Source organism: Chanos chanos, chromosome 6 (assembly GCF_902362185.1).
Source record: "Chanos chanos chromosome 6, fChaCha1.1, whole genome shotgun sequence".
Lineage (NCBI taxonomy): Eukaryota > Metazoa > Chordata > Actinopteri > Gonorynchiformes > Chanidae > Chanos > Chanos chanos.
The window spans coordinates 47772058-47789557 of record NC_044500.1 but is presented as its reverse complement, the minus strand read 5'-3'; the positions used below and the strand labels follow the sequence as shown (position 1 = coordinate 47789557).

The following is a 17500-nucleotide window of genomic DNA, read 5'->3' as shown; positions in this document are numbered from 1 at the left end:
CAGTGAGAGTGGTAACAGTAACAGTAACAATAGTAGCAGTAACAGTGAGAGTGGTAGCAGTAACAGTAAGAATAGTAGCAGTAACAGTGAGAGTGGTAACAGTAACAGCAACAATAATAGCAGTAACAGTGAGAGTGGTAACAGTAACAGTAACAATAATAGCAGTAACAGTGAGAGTGGTAACAGTAACAGTAACAATAATAGCAGTAACAGTGAGAGTGGTAACAGTAACAGTAACAATAGTAGCAGTAACAGTGAGAGTGGTAACAGTAACAGTAACAATAATAGCAGTAACAGTGAGAGTGGTAACAGTAACAGTAACAATAGTAGCAGTAACAGTGAGAGTGGTAACAGTAACAGTAACAATAGTAGCAGTAACAGTGAGAGTGGTAGCAGTAACAGTAAGAATAGTAGCAGTAACAGTGAGAGTGGTAACAGTAACAGTAACAATAATAGCAGTAACAGTGAGAGTGGTAACAGTAACAGTAACAATAGTAGCAGTAACAGTGAGAGTGGTAACAGTAACAGTAACAATAGTAGCAGTAACAGTGAGAGTGGTAGCAGTAACAGTAACAATAATAGCAGTAACAGTGAGAGTGGTAGCAGTAACAATAGTAGCAGTAACAGTGAGAGTGGTAACAGTAACAGTAACAATAGTAGCAGTAACAGTGAGAGTGGTAACAGTAACAGTAACAATAATAGCAGTAACAGTGAGAGTGGTAGCAGTAGGTGTTAACTGTTTTAAGAGTAGCAGGAGTCATGGTGCTGGTTATAAAAAAAAAAAAAAATTAAATTTAAACTGCCATACAGCTCCCTAGCTGAAGCTCCTTGTGAAAACTCCAAACAAATGGAGATCTCTCTCTCTTCGCCTCTCTCTGTCTCTTACTGTTTCTGTCTCTCTCTCTCTCTCTCTCTCTCTCTCTCTCTCTCTCTGTCTGTTATCTATCTTAACTAGGGCAGAGTGAAATCTGTCATTCCAACACTTTGCCTCAGGGTGAGTAATGTTAGAGAAAACATATGAACATTACTCAGAAAACAGTCAGGAGTGTATGAGGAAGCATGCCACTGAGAGAGCAGAGGAATGTCAGACATGAGGGTTTCATAACAACAGCAACAACAACAACAGCAACAACAACAACAACAACAACAATAACAATAATGATAATAATACATGTGTGGTGAGTGTGACTGCTTTATGGAGAAACTCAGAATATTCTCTCTTTCAGTTAACATGCTCCCACAAGCTGTTAGCCCACAAAATAGAATAAAATACTTGTAGAATAAAGTAGCTTTATTTTCAAAGTGAATTCCTGCACTAGAGATTAGTTTTGGTCCATTTGAGCCTTAACGCAGATGACAGAGAACCTATTGGACTAGACATTCACAGGACGCTAACTGTGACATGCGTAATTCATAGTGCGCTGACAGACAGAGAGTTAATGCCTGAAAGAGCAACGTGCATCTGAACTGACATAGTGTAAACACAGTCAATAAGTATAACACAGACATCAGACATCCAGCTCACATCAAATCTCTCATACAGCTGGACTGACAGGTACCAGCGGAGGCTGGACAGAGGTATCCATGTTGTCAGTGAGTGATTTGTAGGGGGATGAGGGGGGATGCCATCCCCCTTGTTAGCAAAATGACCCCCTTGTTAACCTGCCATCCCCCTATATACTCTATAGAGTAGTGTCAGTGACCACTGGGCCATCCCCCTGTATACTCTATAGAGTAGTGTCAGTGACCAGTGGGCCATCCCCCCTGTTAAAAACTAAGAAATCACCTACTGCACGTTGTGCTATTGCAAACATGACGTCATGAGTGACACGTGAGTGGGTCATACAGTCCATCGCCATGACAGCCGGTCTGACAGGTAAACGGCAGGTGGGAAAAGACCATGGTGGCGTCAGGAGTGTGTGTAATAAATGATGACTGAGATGGGTGGGATCAGGGAGTCAGTTTTTCCCGCCCATTTCTCCTCTCGGGAGACAGACGGCGCTTCGGTTGAGGACAGATGGACAGACGGCAGCTCCCTGGGGACAGGAGCGGACGTGGTCCAAACCAGACCATAATGGAGAATGTGCGGATGCTCTCGGCCGTGGTTCTGTGGAACTGTGGATCAGTCCCGGCTGTGAGGTTTTCCCGTTGGTGAAGGGAACCACCTCAGTGACTTGTTTGTGATGAGGGTGATGTTACTGGTTCTAAGAACTTAAAGACACAGACAGAGGATGCCGCTGTGCTGTGGCGTTGGTGGGGGGGGGGGGGGGAGAGGAGAGACTGGGGGGGGGTTCTGGGAGTCTGCCATCATTTCCGCTGTTTATGAGGAGTGGAGCTGCAGATGGTGAACAGTGTGCCGTGACACCGGACGACTTACCTGCCTTCTCTACACGCAGCCCTGCCCTGTATTCCTGTGTGTGTGACACTGTACACGCAGCCCTGTCCTGTATTCCTGTGTGTGTGACACTGTACACGCAGCCCTGTCCTGTATTCCTGTGTGTGTGACACTGTACACGCAGCCCTGCCCTGTATTCCTGTGTGTGTGACACTGTACACGCAGCCCTGCCCTGTATTCCTGTGTGTGTGACACTGAACAAACAGCCCTGTCCTGTGTGTGTGACACTGAACAAACAGCCCTGTCCTGTATTCCTGTGTGTGTGACACTGAACAAACAGCCCTGTCCTGTATTCCTGTGTGTGTGACACTGAACAAACAGCCTTGTCCTGTATTCCTGTGTGTGTGACACTGAACAAACAGCCCTGTCCTGTATTCCTGTGTGTGTGACACTGAACAAACAGCCCTGTCCTGTATTCCTGTGTGTGTGACACTGAACAAACAGCCCTGTCCTGTATTCCTGTGTGTGTGACACTGAACAAACAGCCCTGTCCTGTATTCCTGTGTGTGTGACACTCTACACACAGCCCTGCCCTGTATTCCTGTGTGTGTGACACTGAACAAACAGCCCTGTCCTGTATTCCTGTGTGTGTGACACTGTACACGCAGCCCTGCCCTGTATTCCTGTGTGTGTGACACTGAACAAACAGCCCTGCCCTGTATTCCTGTGTGTGTGACACTGAACAAACAGCCCTGTCCTGTATTCCTGTGTGTGTGACACTGCTGTACACACAGCCCTGCCCTGTATTCCTGTGTGTGTGACACTGAACACGCAGCCCTGTCCTGTAATCCTGTGTGTGTGACACTGAACACGCAGCCCTGCCCTGTAATCCTGTGTGTGTGACACTGCTGTACACACAGCCCTGTCCTGTATTCCTGTGTGTGTGACCGGGGGGGTCCGGGTTCTGCAGAACACAATGAGAGGCCCATGTTAACGGCCTCTTCGCCTGGGCTGTCGGGTCGGTCCACAAACTGGACCGGGTCTGGAATCGATTCCGAGTACCAAGCGTTCGCAGTTCCTATGTCCGTCTAAGTGGTAAGATGACGGAGGATTTGAACCAGGCAGGAACTTTGCGCTGGTTAGAGATGGATTAAAGGGGTGAATGAAGCCCAGGGGTGTGTGGGTCAGGGCGGTGTTGGGGTGTACAAAGAGAGACCTGGTCCAGATCAGCAGATGCCCTGCGTAGTAATAATATTTCAGTATTATTGAAATCAGTGGATTTTCAGCGATTTCAGCTCAGGTTTTTTCGAGAGGGAAAACACCATCGTATAATACCTTCATTTTTAAGAGTAAACCCTCCGAACAACCACCTGAGACCAACAAAACCCCCCCCCAGAATTTAAGACAGTTTTGGATTGAAGATTATTTGTGAATAATGCATTTTTTTTATGATGGATGTTGTGACCAGATGAGCTTTCCATCTCAGTAGGTGCGTTACTATCAAACTGTCTCCCACAGACATGAAATAATGTTTAATTAACAGAACATTCTCCGTTGTCGTGGTAACAAACCCAACTGTTTTTTTTTTTTTTTTTTTGGAACAATGTCAAATGAGTGGGGACTGCAGCTACTCACTACAGTTATGTGTCTCTAGTGTGTGTGTGTGTGTGTGAGAGTGAATGTGCATTGGTTAGTGTGTATGAATGAATGAATGTGTGTGGTGTGTGTCTGTGTTTGTGTGTGTGTGTGTGTGTGTGTGTGCATTCATATGTGTGCATGAGAATGGGTGGGCATGTGCGTGTGTGTTTGTGTACATGCAGGACAGGATATAAAACATACTGCATTAAAGAATCTAGTGATGTCATAAGGACACGACGAGTTTTATCTGAAAGTAACGATCAAACGGTCGCACTGACAAATCACGCTCTGGCACCTTTAGTGCTCACCTGACTGTGTTTACCTGTCTGAATCACATTTACGTTTATGCGAACATTTACATATACATTTACATTTATTCACCCGTACAGCGAGATTCTCAGACCGCTACTCTATCACATCAGACCTATCCCCAGCTCTGTCCTCCACCACCGCGCTGTCATTGGTCATCCCCAGTCACACGACCAACTCTGACGCTTAAGCATCAATGATGAATAAGTGCTGTCCTCGATGACAAGGATAGGGACCTCAGAGCTGATTTAAAAAACAAACAGACTGTGTGCTTAATGGATGCCTAACTCTTCTGGCTCAATGCTTCTCTCATGGACTCTGCCCAGGGGGAGGGAATAGCCTCATTTAGAGTAGCGTGTGGTATTTATACACATAACCACATAACAGGGACTTAATTGTAGATTTCATGGCGGTGCATATGAAGAGTATGGAGATGAATAGACTGTCCACAGTCCACTCCTGTGCCAGTGAACACACACACACACACACACACACACACACAGCACACGAGAGGGTTGTACTGTATCTGCAAATGTGCTATGAAATGGTTTAATGAATTAATGTGTTTGTTTGTTTGTTTGTTCATTTCGTTTGTTTATAAATGTGGTTGTCTACCCATTCATTCATTCATTTACTCATTCCATCGATCACTACCTTTAGATAACTGAGAATGTTCTGGAAAACATATCTAAAGAGGAACATATGAAGTCTGTTCTGTGGGACTGTAAACTAAACACGAATCTCTCTCTCTCTCTGTGTGTGTGTGTGTGTCTAGTTATCTGAATGACCTTGAGAGAATAGCCAAATCGGACTACATTCCCACTCAGCAGGATGTTCTGAGGACCAGAGTGAAGACCACAGGCATCGTGGAGACTCACTTCACCTTCAAAGACCTGCACTTCAAGTAAGACACACTGCTTTGCTTTCTCTCTCTGTCTCTCTGTCTCTCCCTCTCCCTCTCTCTCTCCCTCTCCCTCTCTCTCTCTCTGGCACTTTTAATAAGTGGTGCTTGTCTCCAGGCTGGAGCAGAGCCATCCCCTGAATGTGGTGTCATACATCAGTTCCGAACCCTCTGTCTGAACCTCGTCACCACTGAGGGACATTTTTGGCCCAGCCTGTCACTCTCACTGGGTCATATAAATCTCACTGTTATTGCTTGGGGTCAGGACAAGGTGTAGAAAACTACTGTAAGATCTGTGACATGGCAGAGAATTCAAGTCAGAGCCGGTTCCGGTCATTGGGAACCGTTTAGTGAGGTCCCAGATGGACAGTGCGGGACCTCTGTCACATGCTTACAGCGTGAGTGACGGTTGTCTAGCACTTCTATACTGTCCCAGTCAATCGCTGAGAAAAAATCCCAGCTCCGGCGGTCGTCTGGGTGGTTGTCACGTTTTCGTCAACCCTCAGACGAGCCTGATGGAGTCAGCCACTGGCCCAGCACTGGCCGTGCCTGGCCTCTGACACGCGTTCGTTTTCCATACGGGCGTGGTCAGTGATGTAGGACTCTCCTGCTGCACAGACAATGACAATGACGTCTCACGCTCTGTTCACTGCTTTTCCGGAACGTTCCCCTCACCTCAGACTGATTATTACGCCATCAGAACAGGAAGGCTTGGCTTTTATTCTCACAGCGCAGACCTGACCTTCTGATCCTTTACCCCGGCCAAAAGCTTGACCTCTGACCTCTGACTTGTGAGGGTGGAATGATCAGTGGTCTGTGTGAACCCCAGTGTTCACATTTAACTTAAAATTAAATATACAGCCCAGGAGCTCAAACCAAAAAGTCGAAAAATGAGGAGAAAACCCTCTCTCGTTTCTTTCCCTTGTCTCTGTTGTGGATGTTGAGCAATTTATACGATCATGTGTTCTGAAGAGACTGGACTGAAACCCCTTTTTTTGGATTATTTCTGGATTATTTCTGGATTACCTGTTGAAGTCTGTTTCTGGGCCCCGTTGTGTCTCCCAATACGAACAAGTCTTTCATCCGTTTAGTTGTTCCTCTCGGGCAAAAATAAATAGATGAAACTCTAAATATAATAAATATATATTTATTATTATATAATAAATATATAATAATAATAAATAGACATAACGCTCTCTCTCTCCGTCTCTTTTTGGACATATCCGACCTGACGATCCGTGCTCGCTTAATAAAGATCGGTAATATGTCAGTGGATTAAAAACTGCTTTACTTACAACAATTAATGATTCTAAACTAACACCCCAAATGCAACCCAAACCCCTCTCTCTCTGTCTCTCTCTCTCTGTCTCTCTCTCTCTCTCTCTCTCTCTCTCTCTCTCTCTTGCTCTCTGATGGAGAAGGATGGAGAGGTTTCTGGAATCTCTCTGCTAGCCAGGAGGTCACATCTGTTTGAGAATATTGCAATACATCTGAACAATGCAAGCCATTAATAAAATTTCTCACTGGTATCAGTTCATGTACTGACCACACACACACACACACACACACACACACACACCCTGTCCTGATCTTGCTGCCCTGTCTGTGTTTTACAGTATGTTGCTCTATGAATTATACATTCATCCAATCAATGAGGAGAAAAACACGGTCCCTTTTGTATTACTTTGTCCTGGTTGCTGTAACCATAGAAACGACCGATCCGGTAAATCCCTGTGGAACACGGTGGAATGGCCTGTCGTGTGTGAGCGTGTGAGTGCAGGTCAGGAGGAGCCAGACTGACGGCGGGTTTCGGGGGGGGGGGGGGGGTAGGGCAGGCGATATTGGGCTTTTAAGGCTGGGTTTGGGTGGGTTCAGTGGAATTTCAGGGGAGGACTACGTGGGTCAAATAAAGGTTAAATAAATACATGTCGGCTTTGTCGTTTTTTCATACTAACCTCTCCTCTAATGGAGTTTGCCTTTGTTCTGTCAGTAACTCATAAAATCTTAATAGTCGAGCTTATGACGACGTCTCTCTGTCTGTCTGTCTGTCTCTCTCTCTGTCTGTCTGTCTCTCTCTCTCTCCCTGTCCGTCTTTTTTCGTGTAGGATGTTTGATGTCGGAGGTCAGAGGTCGGAGAGGAAGAAATGGATCCACTGTTTTGAAGGCGTCACCGCCATTATCTTCTGCGTGGCGCTGAGCGCCTACGACCTGGTCCTGGCCGAGGATGAGGAGATGGTGAGGAAGAGGAGGGTGAAGGAGAGCCGTCTGGTGTCAGAGAGAGAGAGAGAGAGAGAGCAGGATGAAACATTTGGACAGTGCAGGCAGTTAGCTTTGAGTGGATTTAGTCGTGGATGCTTTGTTTAAAGAGCCGGAGCAGACCTCTATCTCAGTCGTATTGCTGAGAGCTGCTTCTCACCCACACTCACACGCAGCTCAGGGGCCTGAGAGCACGCGCACAGGAGAGTCATTATATAAGCTGTGTGAGAGAGTTTCAGACCGTATTAGACATATTCGATGTTCCACCATCGACTCAAAGACATCATCTGAGGACAGTTTAATTCAGCATACAGAGACATACAGAGCTTGTCACATACACAGAATGTTAGAGACCCTTAAAGCAAATATTTGTCTCCTCACTATTAAACGTATGGAATAGATTTCAGTGAACTCTTAGCATTTAGATGCCACAGTGTCAGAATGCATCAGTGTAGATGAATGTGTCGGTGTGCATGTGTTAGAAGCAACGCTGCCTACCTCTAAAGTCAACACCTCCCTGTGGATCAACTGTGTCATATCTGAGTGAGCTCTCTTAAAGCCTCTCATATTAAGTGCCATAATCATTAACATTGGTGGTTATCCTCTCAGCCGGACAGTGTCATCTGCTGTACTTTTTTGTGATCGATCTGTTTGGTTGTCGCATGTGCGGATGAGAGCCAGACACCTTTATTTTGCTTCTGCAAAGAAAAATGTGGACTGAACTGACAGTGCCACCTTGTGGTGAAATACTGCAGTTACATAGTGGTACACTGATCATCATTAATCAATGAGCTGTCTCTCTCTCTCTCTCTCTCTCTTTCTCTCTCTCTGTATGTGTGTTTTGCAGAATCGCATGCATGAGAGTATGAAGCTCTTTGACTCTATCTGTAATAATAAGTGGTTTACAGAGACGTCCATCATCCTCTTCCTCAATAAGAAAGATCTGTTTGAGGAGAAAATCACACGCAGTCCTCTCGCCATCTGTTTCCCTGAGTACTCAGGTACAAATCACACACACACACAGACACACACATACACACTCTCACGTACACACACACACACTCTCACATGCACATACACACATGCACACACACACACACACACACACAAACAATCCTTTTTGGATTCGCAAAATAACAAATAAACTCACACGTCTGGTACAGTGTACAGTACAGTGGTGACTCTCCACAGACAGACTCAGGATGGTTTTTGTTTATAGACTTAGTGAGATTAAATGTCTCTAAGGCAGAATGGTGTAGGTGTTACTGACAATGTGCTATGTCCCTTTTCCGTGTTGTCTGGGTGCCGCGCTACAGGAGCCAATAAGTATGACGAGGCGGCGAGCTACATCCAGACCAAGTTTGAGGACCTGAACAAGAAGAAGGACACGAAGGAGATCTACACCCACTTCACCTGCGCCACCGACACCAAGAATGTGCAGTTTGTGTTCGACGCCGTCACTGACGTCATCATTAAGAACAATCTGAAAGACTGCGGACTGTTCTAGAGAGAGAGAGACAGACTCAGGTAAATGCACAATGCAAACACACACACACACACACACACACACACACACACCTGTGTGGAGGTCTAAGTGTAGATTTGGCCGTGGTGCAGCGCCCTCTAGTGTAAGGGAGAGTAAAGTGTCTTTTTTTACCTGCACTAACACACACACACACACACACACACACACATTCACTCACACACACACACACATTCACTCACACACACACACACACACACATTCACTCACACACACACACACACACCTGCCTCCACTGATCAGCTCATCATCACAGCTGTGACTGGCTCAGTCCACTGTGACTGTAGAGGCTTTCAAATAACGACATGCAGAGCAGTGTGTGCACATCAGGACCAGACCCAGAACCACTGCTCCACAACATGACCCAGAACCACCACTGCTCCACAACATGAACCAGAACCAGTGCTCCACAGTATGAACCAGAACCAGTACTCCACAACATGAACCAGAACCAGTACTCCACTATATGAACCACAACCAGTGTGCTCCACAACATGAACCAGAACCAGTACTCCACAACATGAACCAGAACCACTGCTCCACAACATGAACCAGAACCAGTGTGCTCCACAACATGAACCAGTGTGCTCCACAACATGACCCAGAACCACTGCTCCACAACATGACCCAGAACCAGTACTCCACAACATGAACCAGAACCACTACTCCACAACATGACCCAGAACCAGTGTGGTCCACAACATTACTTAGAACCAGTACTCCACAACATGACCCAGAACCACTGCTCCACAACATGAACCAGAACCAGTACTCCATAACATGAACCAGAACCACTGCTCCACAACATGACCTAGAACCACTGCTCCACAACATGACCCAGAACCAGTGTGCTCCACAACATGAACCAGTGTGCTCCACAACATGACCCAGAACCACTGCTCCACAACATGAACCAGAACCAGTACTCCACAACATGACCCAGAACCAGTGTGGTCCACAACATTACTTAGAACCAGTACTCCACAACATGACCCAGAACCACTGCTCCACAACATGAACCAGAACCAGTACTCCATAACATGAACCAGAACCACTGCTCCACAACATGACCTAGAACCACCGCTCCACAACATGACCCAGAACCAGTGTGCTCCACAACATGAACCAGAACCAGTACTCCACAACATGACCCAGAACCACTGCTCCACAACATGAACCAGAACCACTGCTCCACAACATGACCCAGAACCAGTGCTCCACAACATGAACCAGAACCAGTACTCCACAATATGATCCACAACCAGTACTCCACAACATGACCCAGAACCACTGCTCCACAACATGACTCTCATTTGACTCTGAAGTTTCTAAGCTTACAGTGCATGGCTGTAATTTTACATTTCGTCCGTTGTCATTTTTAACTCTGTATTCTGCATTTCCCTGTGCTTTCATGCTTTAAACACAACATTTGAAACAGTTCTGTTTTGTCCGCTGTCACACAGAGAGACCCCTGATCAGCACAGAAGAACCATATGAGTGCAGAGGGAAAATGACCATATGACTGCCCCCTGCTGGCAGAGAAAAAAAAAATCCTCATTTTATACGACGCTGAAAACAGAGACAGAGGAGATGGGGTGAAGTCCAGTCGTATGAATTCACAGCACCTTGTCCTAGAACCTGCACCTGATAACTCTTTTTTTTATTTTGTTTTGTATGTTGAATATTTAATTTGAAACATTTGAAAGAAGTCGTTTTCCTTAGATCGTGGAGCAAACGTATCTTCTGCCCTTTTTTTTTTTTTTTCCCTGACTTTGACTTTGACTTTGACTTTTATGGTTGTTTCTGACAATTTTAATAAGAGGAGCTAGAAGAGCAAAAAGCAAACAAAAACAAAAACGAAAAATAACTTTGATATATTAAAACAAAAAAATGGCATTGTCTTTAACTGATTTTATTACACTCAGTCGCTTCTTTTATTTTATTTTTTTTGTAAAAACAAGAGGAGAGCACAGATGGGGAACAGTGGGGAAAAAAGAGAGTGCTTTTTTTTACTGTGTTCATGTGGGTCCTGCATTTCTGCATTTTTGGCTTAACTGTATGTGGCATGAATGACCAGAAACATAAGACATCAGCTACAGCTTCTACCGCTGAAACTCACACATCATCATCATCATCATCATCATCATCATCATCATTCCGTCTGCTTTCCACAAAACTGTAACCTTAGAAAACAAACAAACAAACAAAAATAAAAAAAAAAAACACAAAAACAGCTTCACTTGGGACAGCACTGCGACACTCTGACTAATATTCTAATATTAAAGATATTTGTGTATCTATGCCAACGATCTTTTTTTTTTTTCCTGTACTGCTGTCTCTCCATTCCACCTCTTTGACTGTGTGTTTGTGCTGAGATTTTTGCCCTCGCCTGTCTGTGGTTATTAGCATTATCTGACCTGTTGTCTGACGAGGGGATGTAACCAAACACAGCTCATGTCGTTAACGGCGAGAGTGTACCGTGCGGAAAATGATTCTAGTCTTTTTGGGGAAATGTGTAAATGCTGATATTGATTTTATTCCAATAAACGTCGAGTCACCTGCCTGGGCTTGTCTTGTCTGTCAGTGTGCTGTCATTACGGTAGCGTCTCTTTTCACGACGTGTTCACAACGCTCCTGTCCTTCATTCGTTGTCAGTAATTAGAGTTAGGCGTAAACGCTGGAGGATGTTTTGGTTGGTTGGTTTATAAAGGAACTGAAACAAAACTCCAGCAAAATCTCAAACATCTTTAAAGAAATGGAGAGGAATTGTACGCGGACGCTACAGACAGTGGGTGAGTTGAGGAATGTGCTGGATTTCAGGAGGACAATCTTCAACCTTCAGCAATCTTCAACCTTCAGCAAAACATTATTTGTCTATATATGATATGATTATTTGAAAATTAATCTGTGCGAAATGGAATAAATATGTACAGTAGAGCAAGCCAACTGTAATGTCTTTGTTCAAAATCAATTTACAGCCAGATGACTCATTCACTTTAATTTGTTTTATTTTTCTAATAGTCTGTTTTGAAAGGGCCCATCTCAGTGACGTCATTACCCGAAGACGTGGAACATAGAGAGAAATATGAATCCCACGTGTTGTTTTCAGAACAAAACATGGTCTGTTATGAACAAGCATAATGATGTTAATCGGTAGCCTCACAACGCTCTGCTAAATTTTGGAAAAACCAAAATACATCATTTGACATGAATCACTCTGCAAAAAGAAATTTACAGAGAAGGGTCCTGTGAGGTGATAGCAGCCCAAAAGACAGGGACGCGCTTGTTCATTCTCCGCGTTCTGTAACAGGCATCCATTACAAGTGACGCACACTAGCTTTTCATATGCTTAACACGAGTGATTCACGGCTGTTTATCACGGAGCGTAATAAACAGAATCACGCGACTCCGATGAGAACGCGATGCCTGAAAGAGCGGGAGTTCTGAGAGGCCTTACGGTTGATAGATAGATAGATAGATAGATAGATAGATAGATAGATAGATAGATAGATAGATAGATGAGGCCTTATAGTTTAATGACAGATAGATAGATAGACGAATGAATGAATTAATGAATGGGGGTTTTGAAATAAATGTGTTTTCTGTGTGTGATCAGATCTCCAAACAGCTCTCTCGTTTCTCTTTTATTTTCCAATCTCAGTACATTGTTACTTTTCCTAGTCTTTATTTAAATTCCTTTTAAAACCATTGTATGCCTATAAATTATATAGTACAGGTACATCAATGAAAAGAAGGCACGTAAAAAAAAACATGCACTGTCTTGTTAAAAGCCCTTCGGATGGATTTTAGCATGATCGTCTGCTCCCAGATCGGCCATTTGCATAGTTAAATGGGTCTATGCATTAGGGGAAGAATGCTGCGAATGCCTCAGGGGATTGTCGCCTTAACGGCCTATCGCCTGCGCATGCATACACGCAAGAAATAAGCGTTTTATAGCATGGAATCGCAAAGGCCACTTTATATGCTAATAGGCCCACATAAACGATTCAGGATTAGGGCCATCACATTATGACAGCATTGTACTTACAGCGATAATGCACTAGGGGGCGGTGTAAATGTGTTTATGTACAGGGGTGTATTTGTGTTGACCAGGTACTGGAGGACAGATTTTAAATGGATTCGTGGAGACAGGATATTTTCATTATATCTGTGTTTCTAAAAAATAATACTAAACACATCAAAACAAAATAAAAGAAGCGAGTCTTACGGTCCGTTGTTCTTTTCCAGTATTAAATATCGTGATCGAAGGTGATTTTGGCTCTTCAGGATTTTGGATCTTCATTTCACCTGCGGTTTGAGGAAGCACAATGTTTGTTTGTTCGTTGGGTTGTTTGGTTGTTTGTTTGTTATTTAGGGACCACACACATAAATCAACATTTCAGCTCATTGGCACGTCTGTCATCCAGAGTCAAATTTCACCTGTGGCCTCTTGGCAGGTTAAAACACATTAGAACGACATGCAGACACGTTCTTTGGCCACACGAATAATTGTGGCGAGCACATTACGTTCATCATTTCGTGAGAGTATCTTTGCCTGTCAAAGAGCAATTTTGACGTTCACCGTATGAGTGTCCCTGTGATGTACTAAGTATTACGATACGTCATGCGATAAGTCTTGTTTAGTGATTCACTTAACTGTCAGAAGGTCTTAAGTGGTGAAAAGTAAGGATGAAGGGGTTTGGGCAAGAAAAGTGATTTCACATAGAGAGTTGTTTGTGTCATAATAATACAAGTGCATTTCCAATCTGAGGGCACAAGAAACTTTCCTTAGACATGACTATGAGACTTCGTGACACCAGAAAGTAGGGAACACCCCCCCCCCCCCCCCGCGCAGGAACTGTAGAAGTACTTGGACTCTCCAACATCACAATGGACAAATAAACGAAACGGATTTGGACTTTCACGCACGGAATTCACGTAAATTTCGGAAATTCTCAGGTATGAGACGTCCTTTTTCAATCTCCCAATTCGGGAGCTCTCTGATTGGTTAGTTTTGTGATGCGCAGCGCTCATTGGCTGCCTCTGTACTGACACGAAAAGAACAGCGCACTCAAAGCGCAGAAATCCCAGTGCCCCAGACAAACGCGCACGGTAGAGTGTACGGAGCAGGGTCCAGAAGACTTCACTGGTCAATTAGGATTTTCACATTTAATCGGTCTGACAACATCTAGGGTGTGCCAAAGTAAGTATGAGAAAATCTCATAAACACACGCTCATATGTTTCACTCGCAAGACGCACATTGCACTTCAACATATATTAATGAAATTGCTAATTACTATCACTATCCCTTACCAGGAAACCAATCCAGTCAAAGAGTTTGAAAGTCGAGGCAAGAGGCATGGTAAGTGTTGGACAGTTTTTTTACAGCTTTAAGTTTGCTTCTCTAAAGAACACTTTTTTTTTTCATCCTGAAAATTATTCTTCTCCTATACTGTGCCCGTTCTGTTGCTCAAATCAAAAATGACTTATTAAAATTGCCATAATGTGGCGACGGTTCTTGCAAATATTGGGCAGTTCTTTTTCAAAGTGTGAGATTTGTCCGAATTCTGAATCATTCGTTGTTTTGTAAATTCGCGTCAAGTAACGGACAGTCTGCGTAAAAGCCTCAGAGCTGATGGTAAACTCAGCTCTTTGATTGACACAGGCATGTTGCAGGTTGTGAGGGTTCTGTCAGTGTGTTACAGGGCACGGGTTATCGAGATGTGACGGGTTATCAAATGGTCGCTGCTTTCAATTTGCGTCCCCCCTTGGGCGACAAATGGAGCCAGCAGTTGTGGATTTTTAGCGAACAGTTGTTTACGGACTCAGCCCGTAGCTTGCAGCCAGATGTGAGCGCTTGGCAAAAAATCTCAGAGCCCTGAGGGTTGGTTTTTCCCCCGCAGATCTCTGTCTTGCAGAACTGGATTAGGCTGTGTCTGACTACAAGCCAGACCACAAACTCGCGAGTGTTTGTATGAGGAACATCATTGTTTTGTTGCGAAAATCGTTTCTACTACGGTGAAAACTGTGACTTGAAATCGTTGTATTACTTTTGACAAGGCTTAATTTGAAGCGGCTGGATTTTTGCTATTTGGCGATAAATACGTTAGTAGTAATAGGAAAGAATGCCTTTGTCTTTACGTATCTGACTTATATGATGTACTTTACTTAGACATAAACACATTGAGTTTATTTCAAATCTACACTGTCTGCGAAAGCTCAACTATGCAGTTGCATAATTCTTTTAGGGAGTCGTCGCCGGGGGTCTCCGCCTGGTCGCCTGTGGTTTTTAGGGTCTCTGGCAGCGTTTGGCTCCTTCTGCGCGCGCGCACGCACATTCTCTCTCTTTTTGAAGCCAAATGGCTAAGTTCCCACAGCTGTGACAACATCACTGAGTGGTGGCTAGACACCTCACCGTTCCTGCGGCCCGACAGCAGGCAACAGACAAACACACACACACACACACACACACACACACACACACACACACACACTGCCCTGGTCTGTCTGCTCCATACACACACATGCGGAATATGAGTCGCAAATCCAGCCTTGTGTCAAAAGTGGAAGTTAAATAGATGATGTTGCTCCAAGACTTCTCGACATGCATGTAACCATCTTTAGTCAGCGTGGAGAGTGCTTACATGGAAAAATCAGTCTTTAAGTGACTTTAAAAAAATGTTAAGAACCAGACACCTAATGGGAGACAGCAGTGGATTCTGGTGCTTGAGTCAGATGGCTTTGAGATGACTGTAGAGGTAACACAGACTGCAGCCTCACATGAGGGGTTATAGCATTCACGTAAACCTGACACCATGCTTATTAGACAAGTCTGTTGTTTTTCTCCATTTGTGTCTTACATGATATCTCACTAGAGTAAAAAGAGATTCAGATCTTTGTAGCTGATATTGAATGAACTTTGGTCTACTTTGATAGACACTGCTGAGGAGTGATGTCACTTCCTCCGCTGACCACCCCTGGCATCCTGTGGGACAGGAAGTGGCCTCCCAACGACTCATGGCTTCACTTTTCACACCTTTTCCTCTGCAGAGAAGAGGGATTCAGAGCTGTTCCCCACACTTCCCCTTTTTCCCCGTTCACACAGTGTCCACACACACACACACACACACACACACACACACACACACACACACACACACGCACATATACACTCCCACTTACACACTAGCTCCCTAAACACTCACACACACACACACACACACACACACACACACACACACACACACACACACACACTCTTACACGCACACATATACAGTCCCACTTACACACTAGCTCCCTAAACACTCACGCGCACACACACACACGCACACACACACACACACACACACACACACACACATATATATATATATATACACACAAACACTGTAATACACTGAGATGTTGACATACATGCTGTGTGTAGTTTTCTGGCTGTCCTAGACTGGGGACTGGCTGTGCACTGTGTCTCTGTGATTTACAGTAAGGCTTGGTCATAACTGCAGCTGGACGTGAGGTTTCAATAGTGACTTTACTCTCACAGCAAAACGGATATTAGTCATCAGACACAGTCTGGCAGTGTTTGAATCTCTGTCTCACTCCCTCTCTCCTTAGAGCAGGGCTTCCCAGCATGCCGCGTTTTCTTGTCTGTTGTTACAGAAAGGGACTCTGCATAAAGAATTGTAAACAGTGAGGAATAAGCAATCTAATTCTCTCTCTCTCTCTCTGTGTGTGTGTGTTTAGCTGTGTGTTCGGGACTCAGGCGACTGTTTTCGGGACCAGATGCGGTACATGATGCGTTCCCTTCAGGACCTCAAACACATCAGGGAGGAGCCCAGCGATCCGCCGTGCCGGTCTTACGCCGTCACCCGCGCCAACCACAAGAGGCAGCTGCAGCAACGAGAGCAGGCCAGCCGTCTGCGCATGTCCGACTGCAGCGACGCCAGCACCTACGACTCCGCCTGCTGCCTGGCCAGTCCGCTGGAGGAGGAAGAAGAGGATGAGGAGGGCGGCGTGGGCCGTCTGCCTCAGGGTTCGCCCAGCAGCGAGAAGAGCTTGGAGTTTGACTCCGGGTACTCGGAGGCGTCCTGGCAGGACGAGGGCGTGGTTCTGAGGAGGACCAGGAACGTCCGCGTCTCCTCTTCTGCCTGCGTCCGAACCAACCGCATCCGACCCAAGTCCACGTCGGACGCTTGCCTGGAGCGCTGGACGTCATTTGAGGCCAGCGAACCGGAGGACTGGACCACGTCCCTGCTCACTCGCAGTCGGAACAGACAGCCACTGGTTCTGGGGGACAATAGCTTTGCCGACCTCATAAAGAACTGGATGGACCTTCCAGAGTGTCCGGACTCTGTGGAAATGAAGCCAAACCCGGGTCGAAGGATAGCCAAAGACTTCCTGGTGAACATGAGGCGGAAACTGACTGGGATGTCGAGGGGACTGGAGGGGCGTGGCAGGGTCACGGAACCCTGCGCCAAACGCATGTCCTGCCCCGTTGGCTTCCAAACGCAGAAA

General features: G+C 45.2%; 2 protein-coding genes across 2 annotated transcripts in view; both read left to right on the top strand.

The window, feature by feature from the left end:
* Positions 1-8949, top strand: part of gnai2b (guanine nucleotide binding protein (G protein), alpha inhibiting activity polypeptide 2b) — a 61934-nt gene extending 52985 nt beyond the window's left edge. The window contains exons 5-8 of the mRNA XM_030776190.1: positions 5058-5186; positions 7289-7418; positions 8287-8440; positions 8756-8949. Of these exons, the coding sequence (XP_030632050.1) occupies positions 5058-5186; positions 7289-7418; positions 8287-8440; positions 8756-8946 (604 nt within the window). The 3' untranslated portion in view covers positions 8947-8949. The remainder of the gene's footprint in view (positions 1-5057; positions 5187-7288; positions 7419-8286; positions 8441-8755) is intronic.
* Positions 8950-14721: 5772 nt separating this feature from the next.
* Positions 14722-17500, top strand: part of inka1b (inka box actin regulator 1b) — a 2905-nt gene continuing 126 nt past the window's right edge. Inside the window, 2 exon segments of the mRNA XM_030778452.1 lie at positions 14722-14815; positions 16677-17500. The exon segment at positions 16677-17500 is cut by the window's right edge and continues 126 nt beyond it. Of these exon segments, the coding sequence (XP_030634312.1) occupies positions 14722-14815; positions 16677-17500 (918 nt within the window).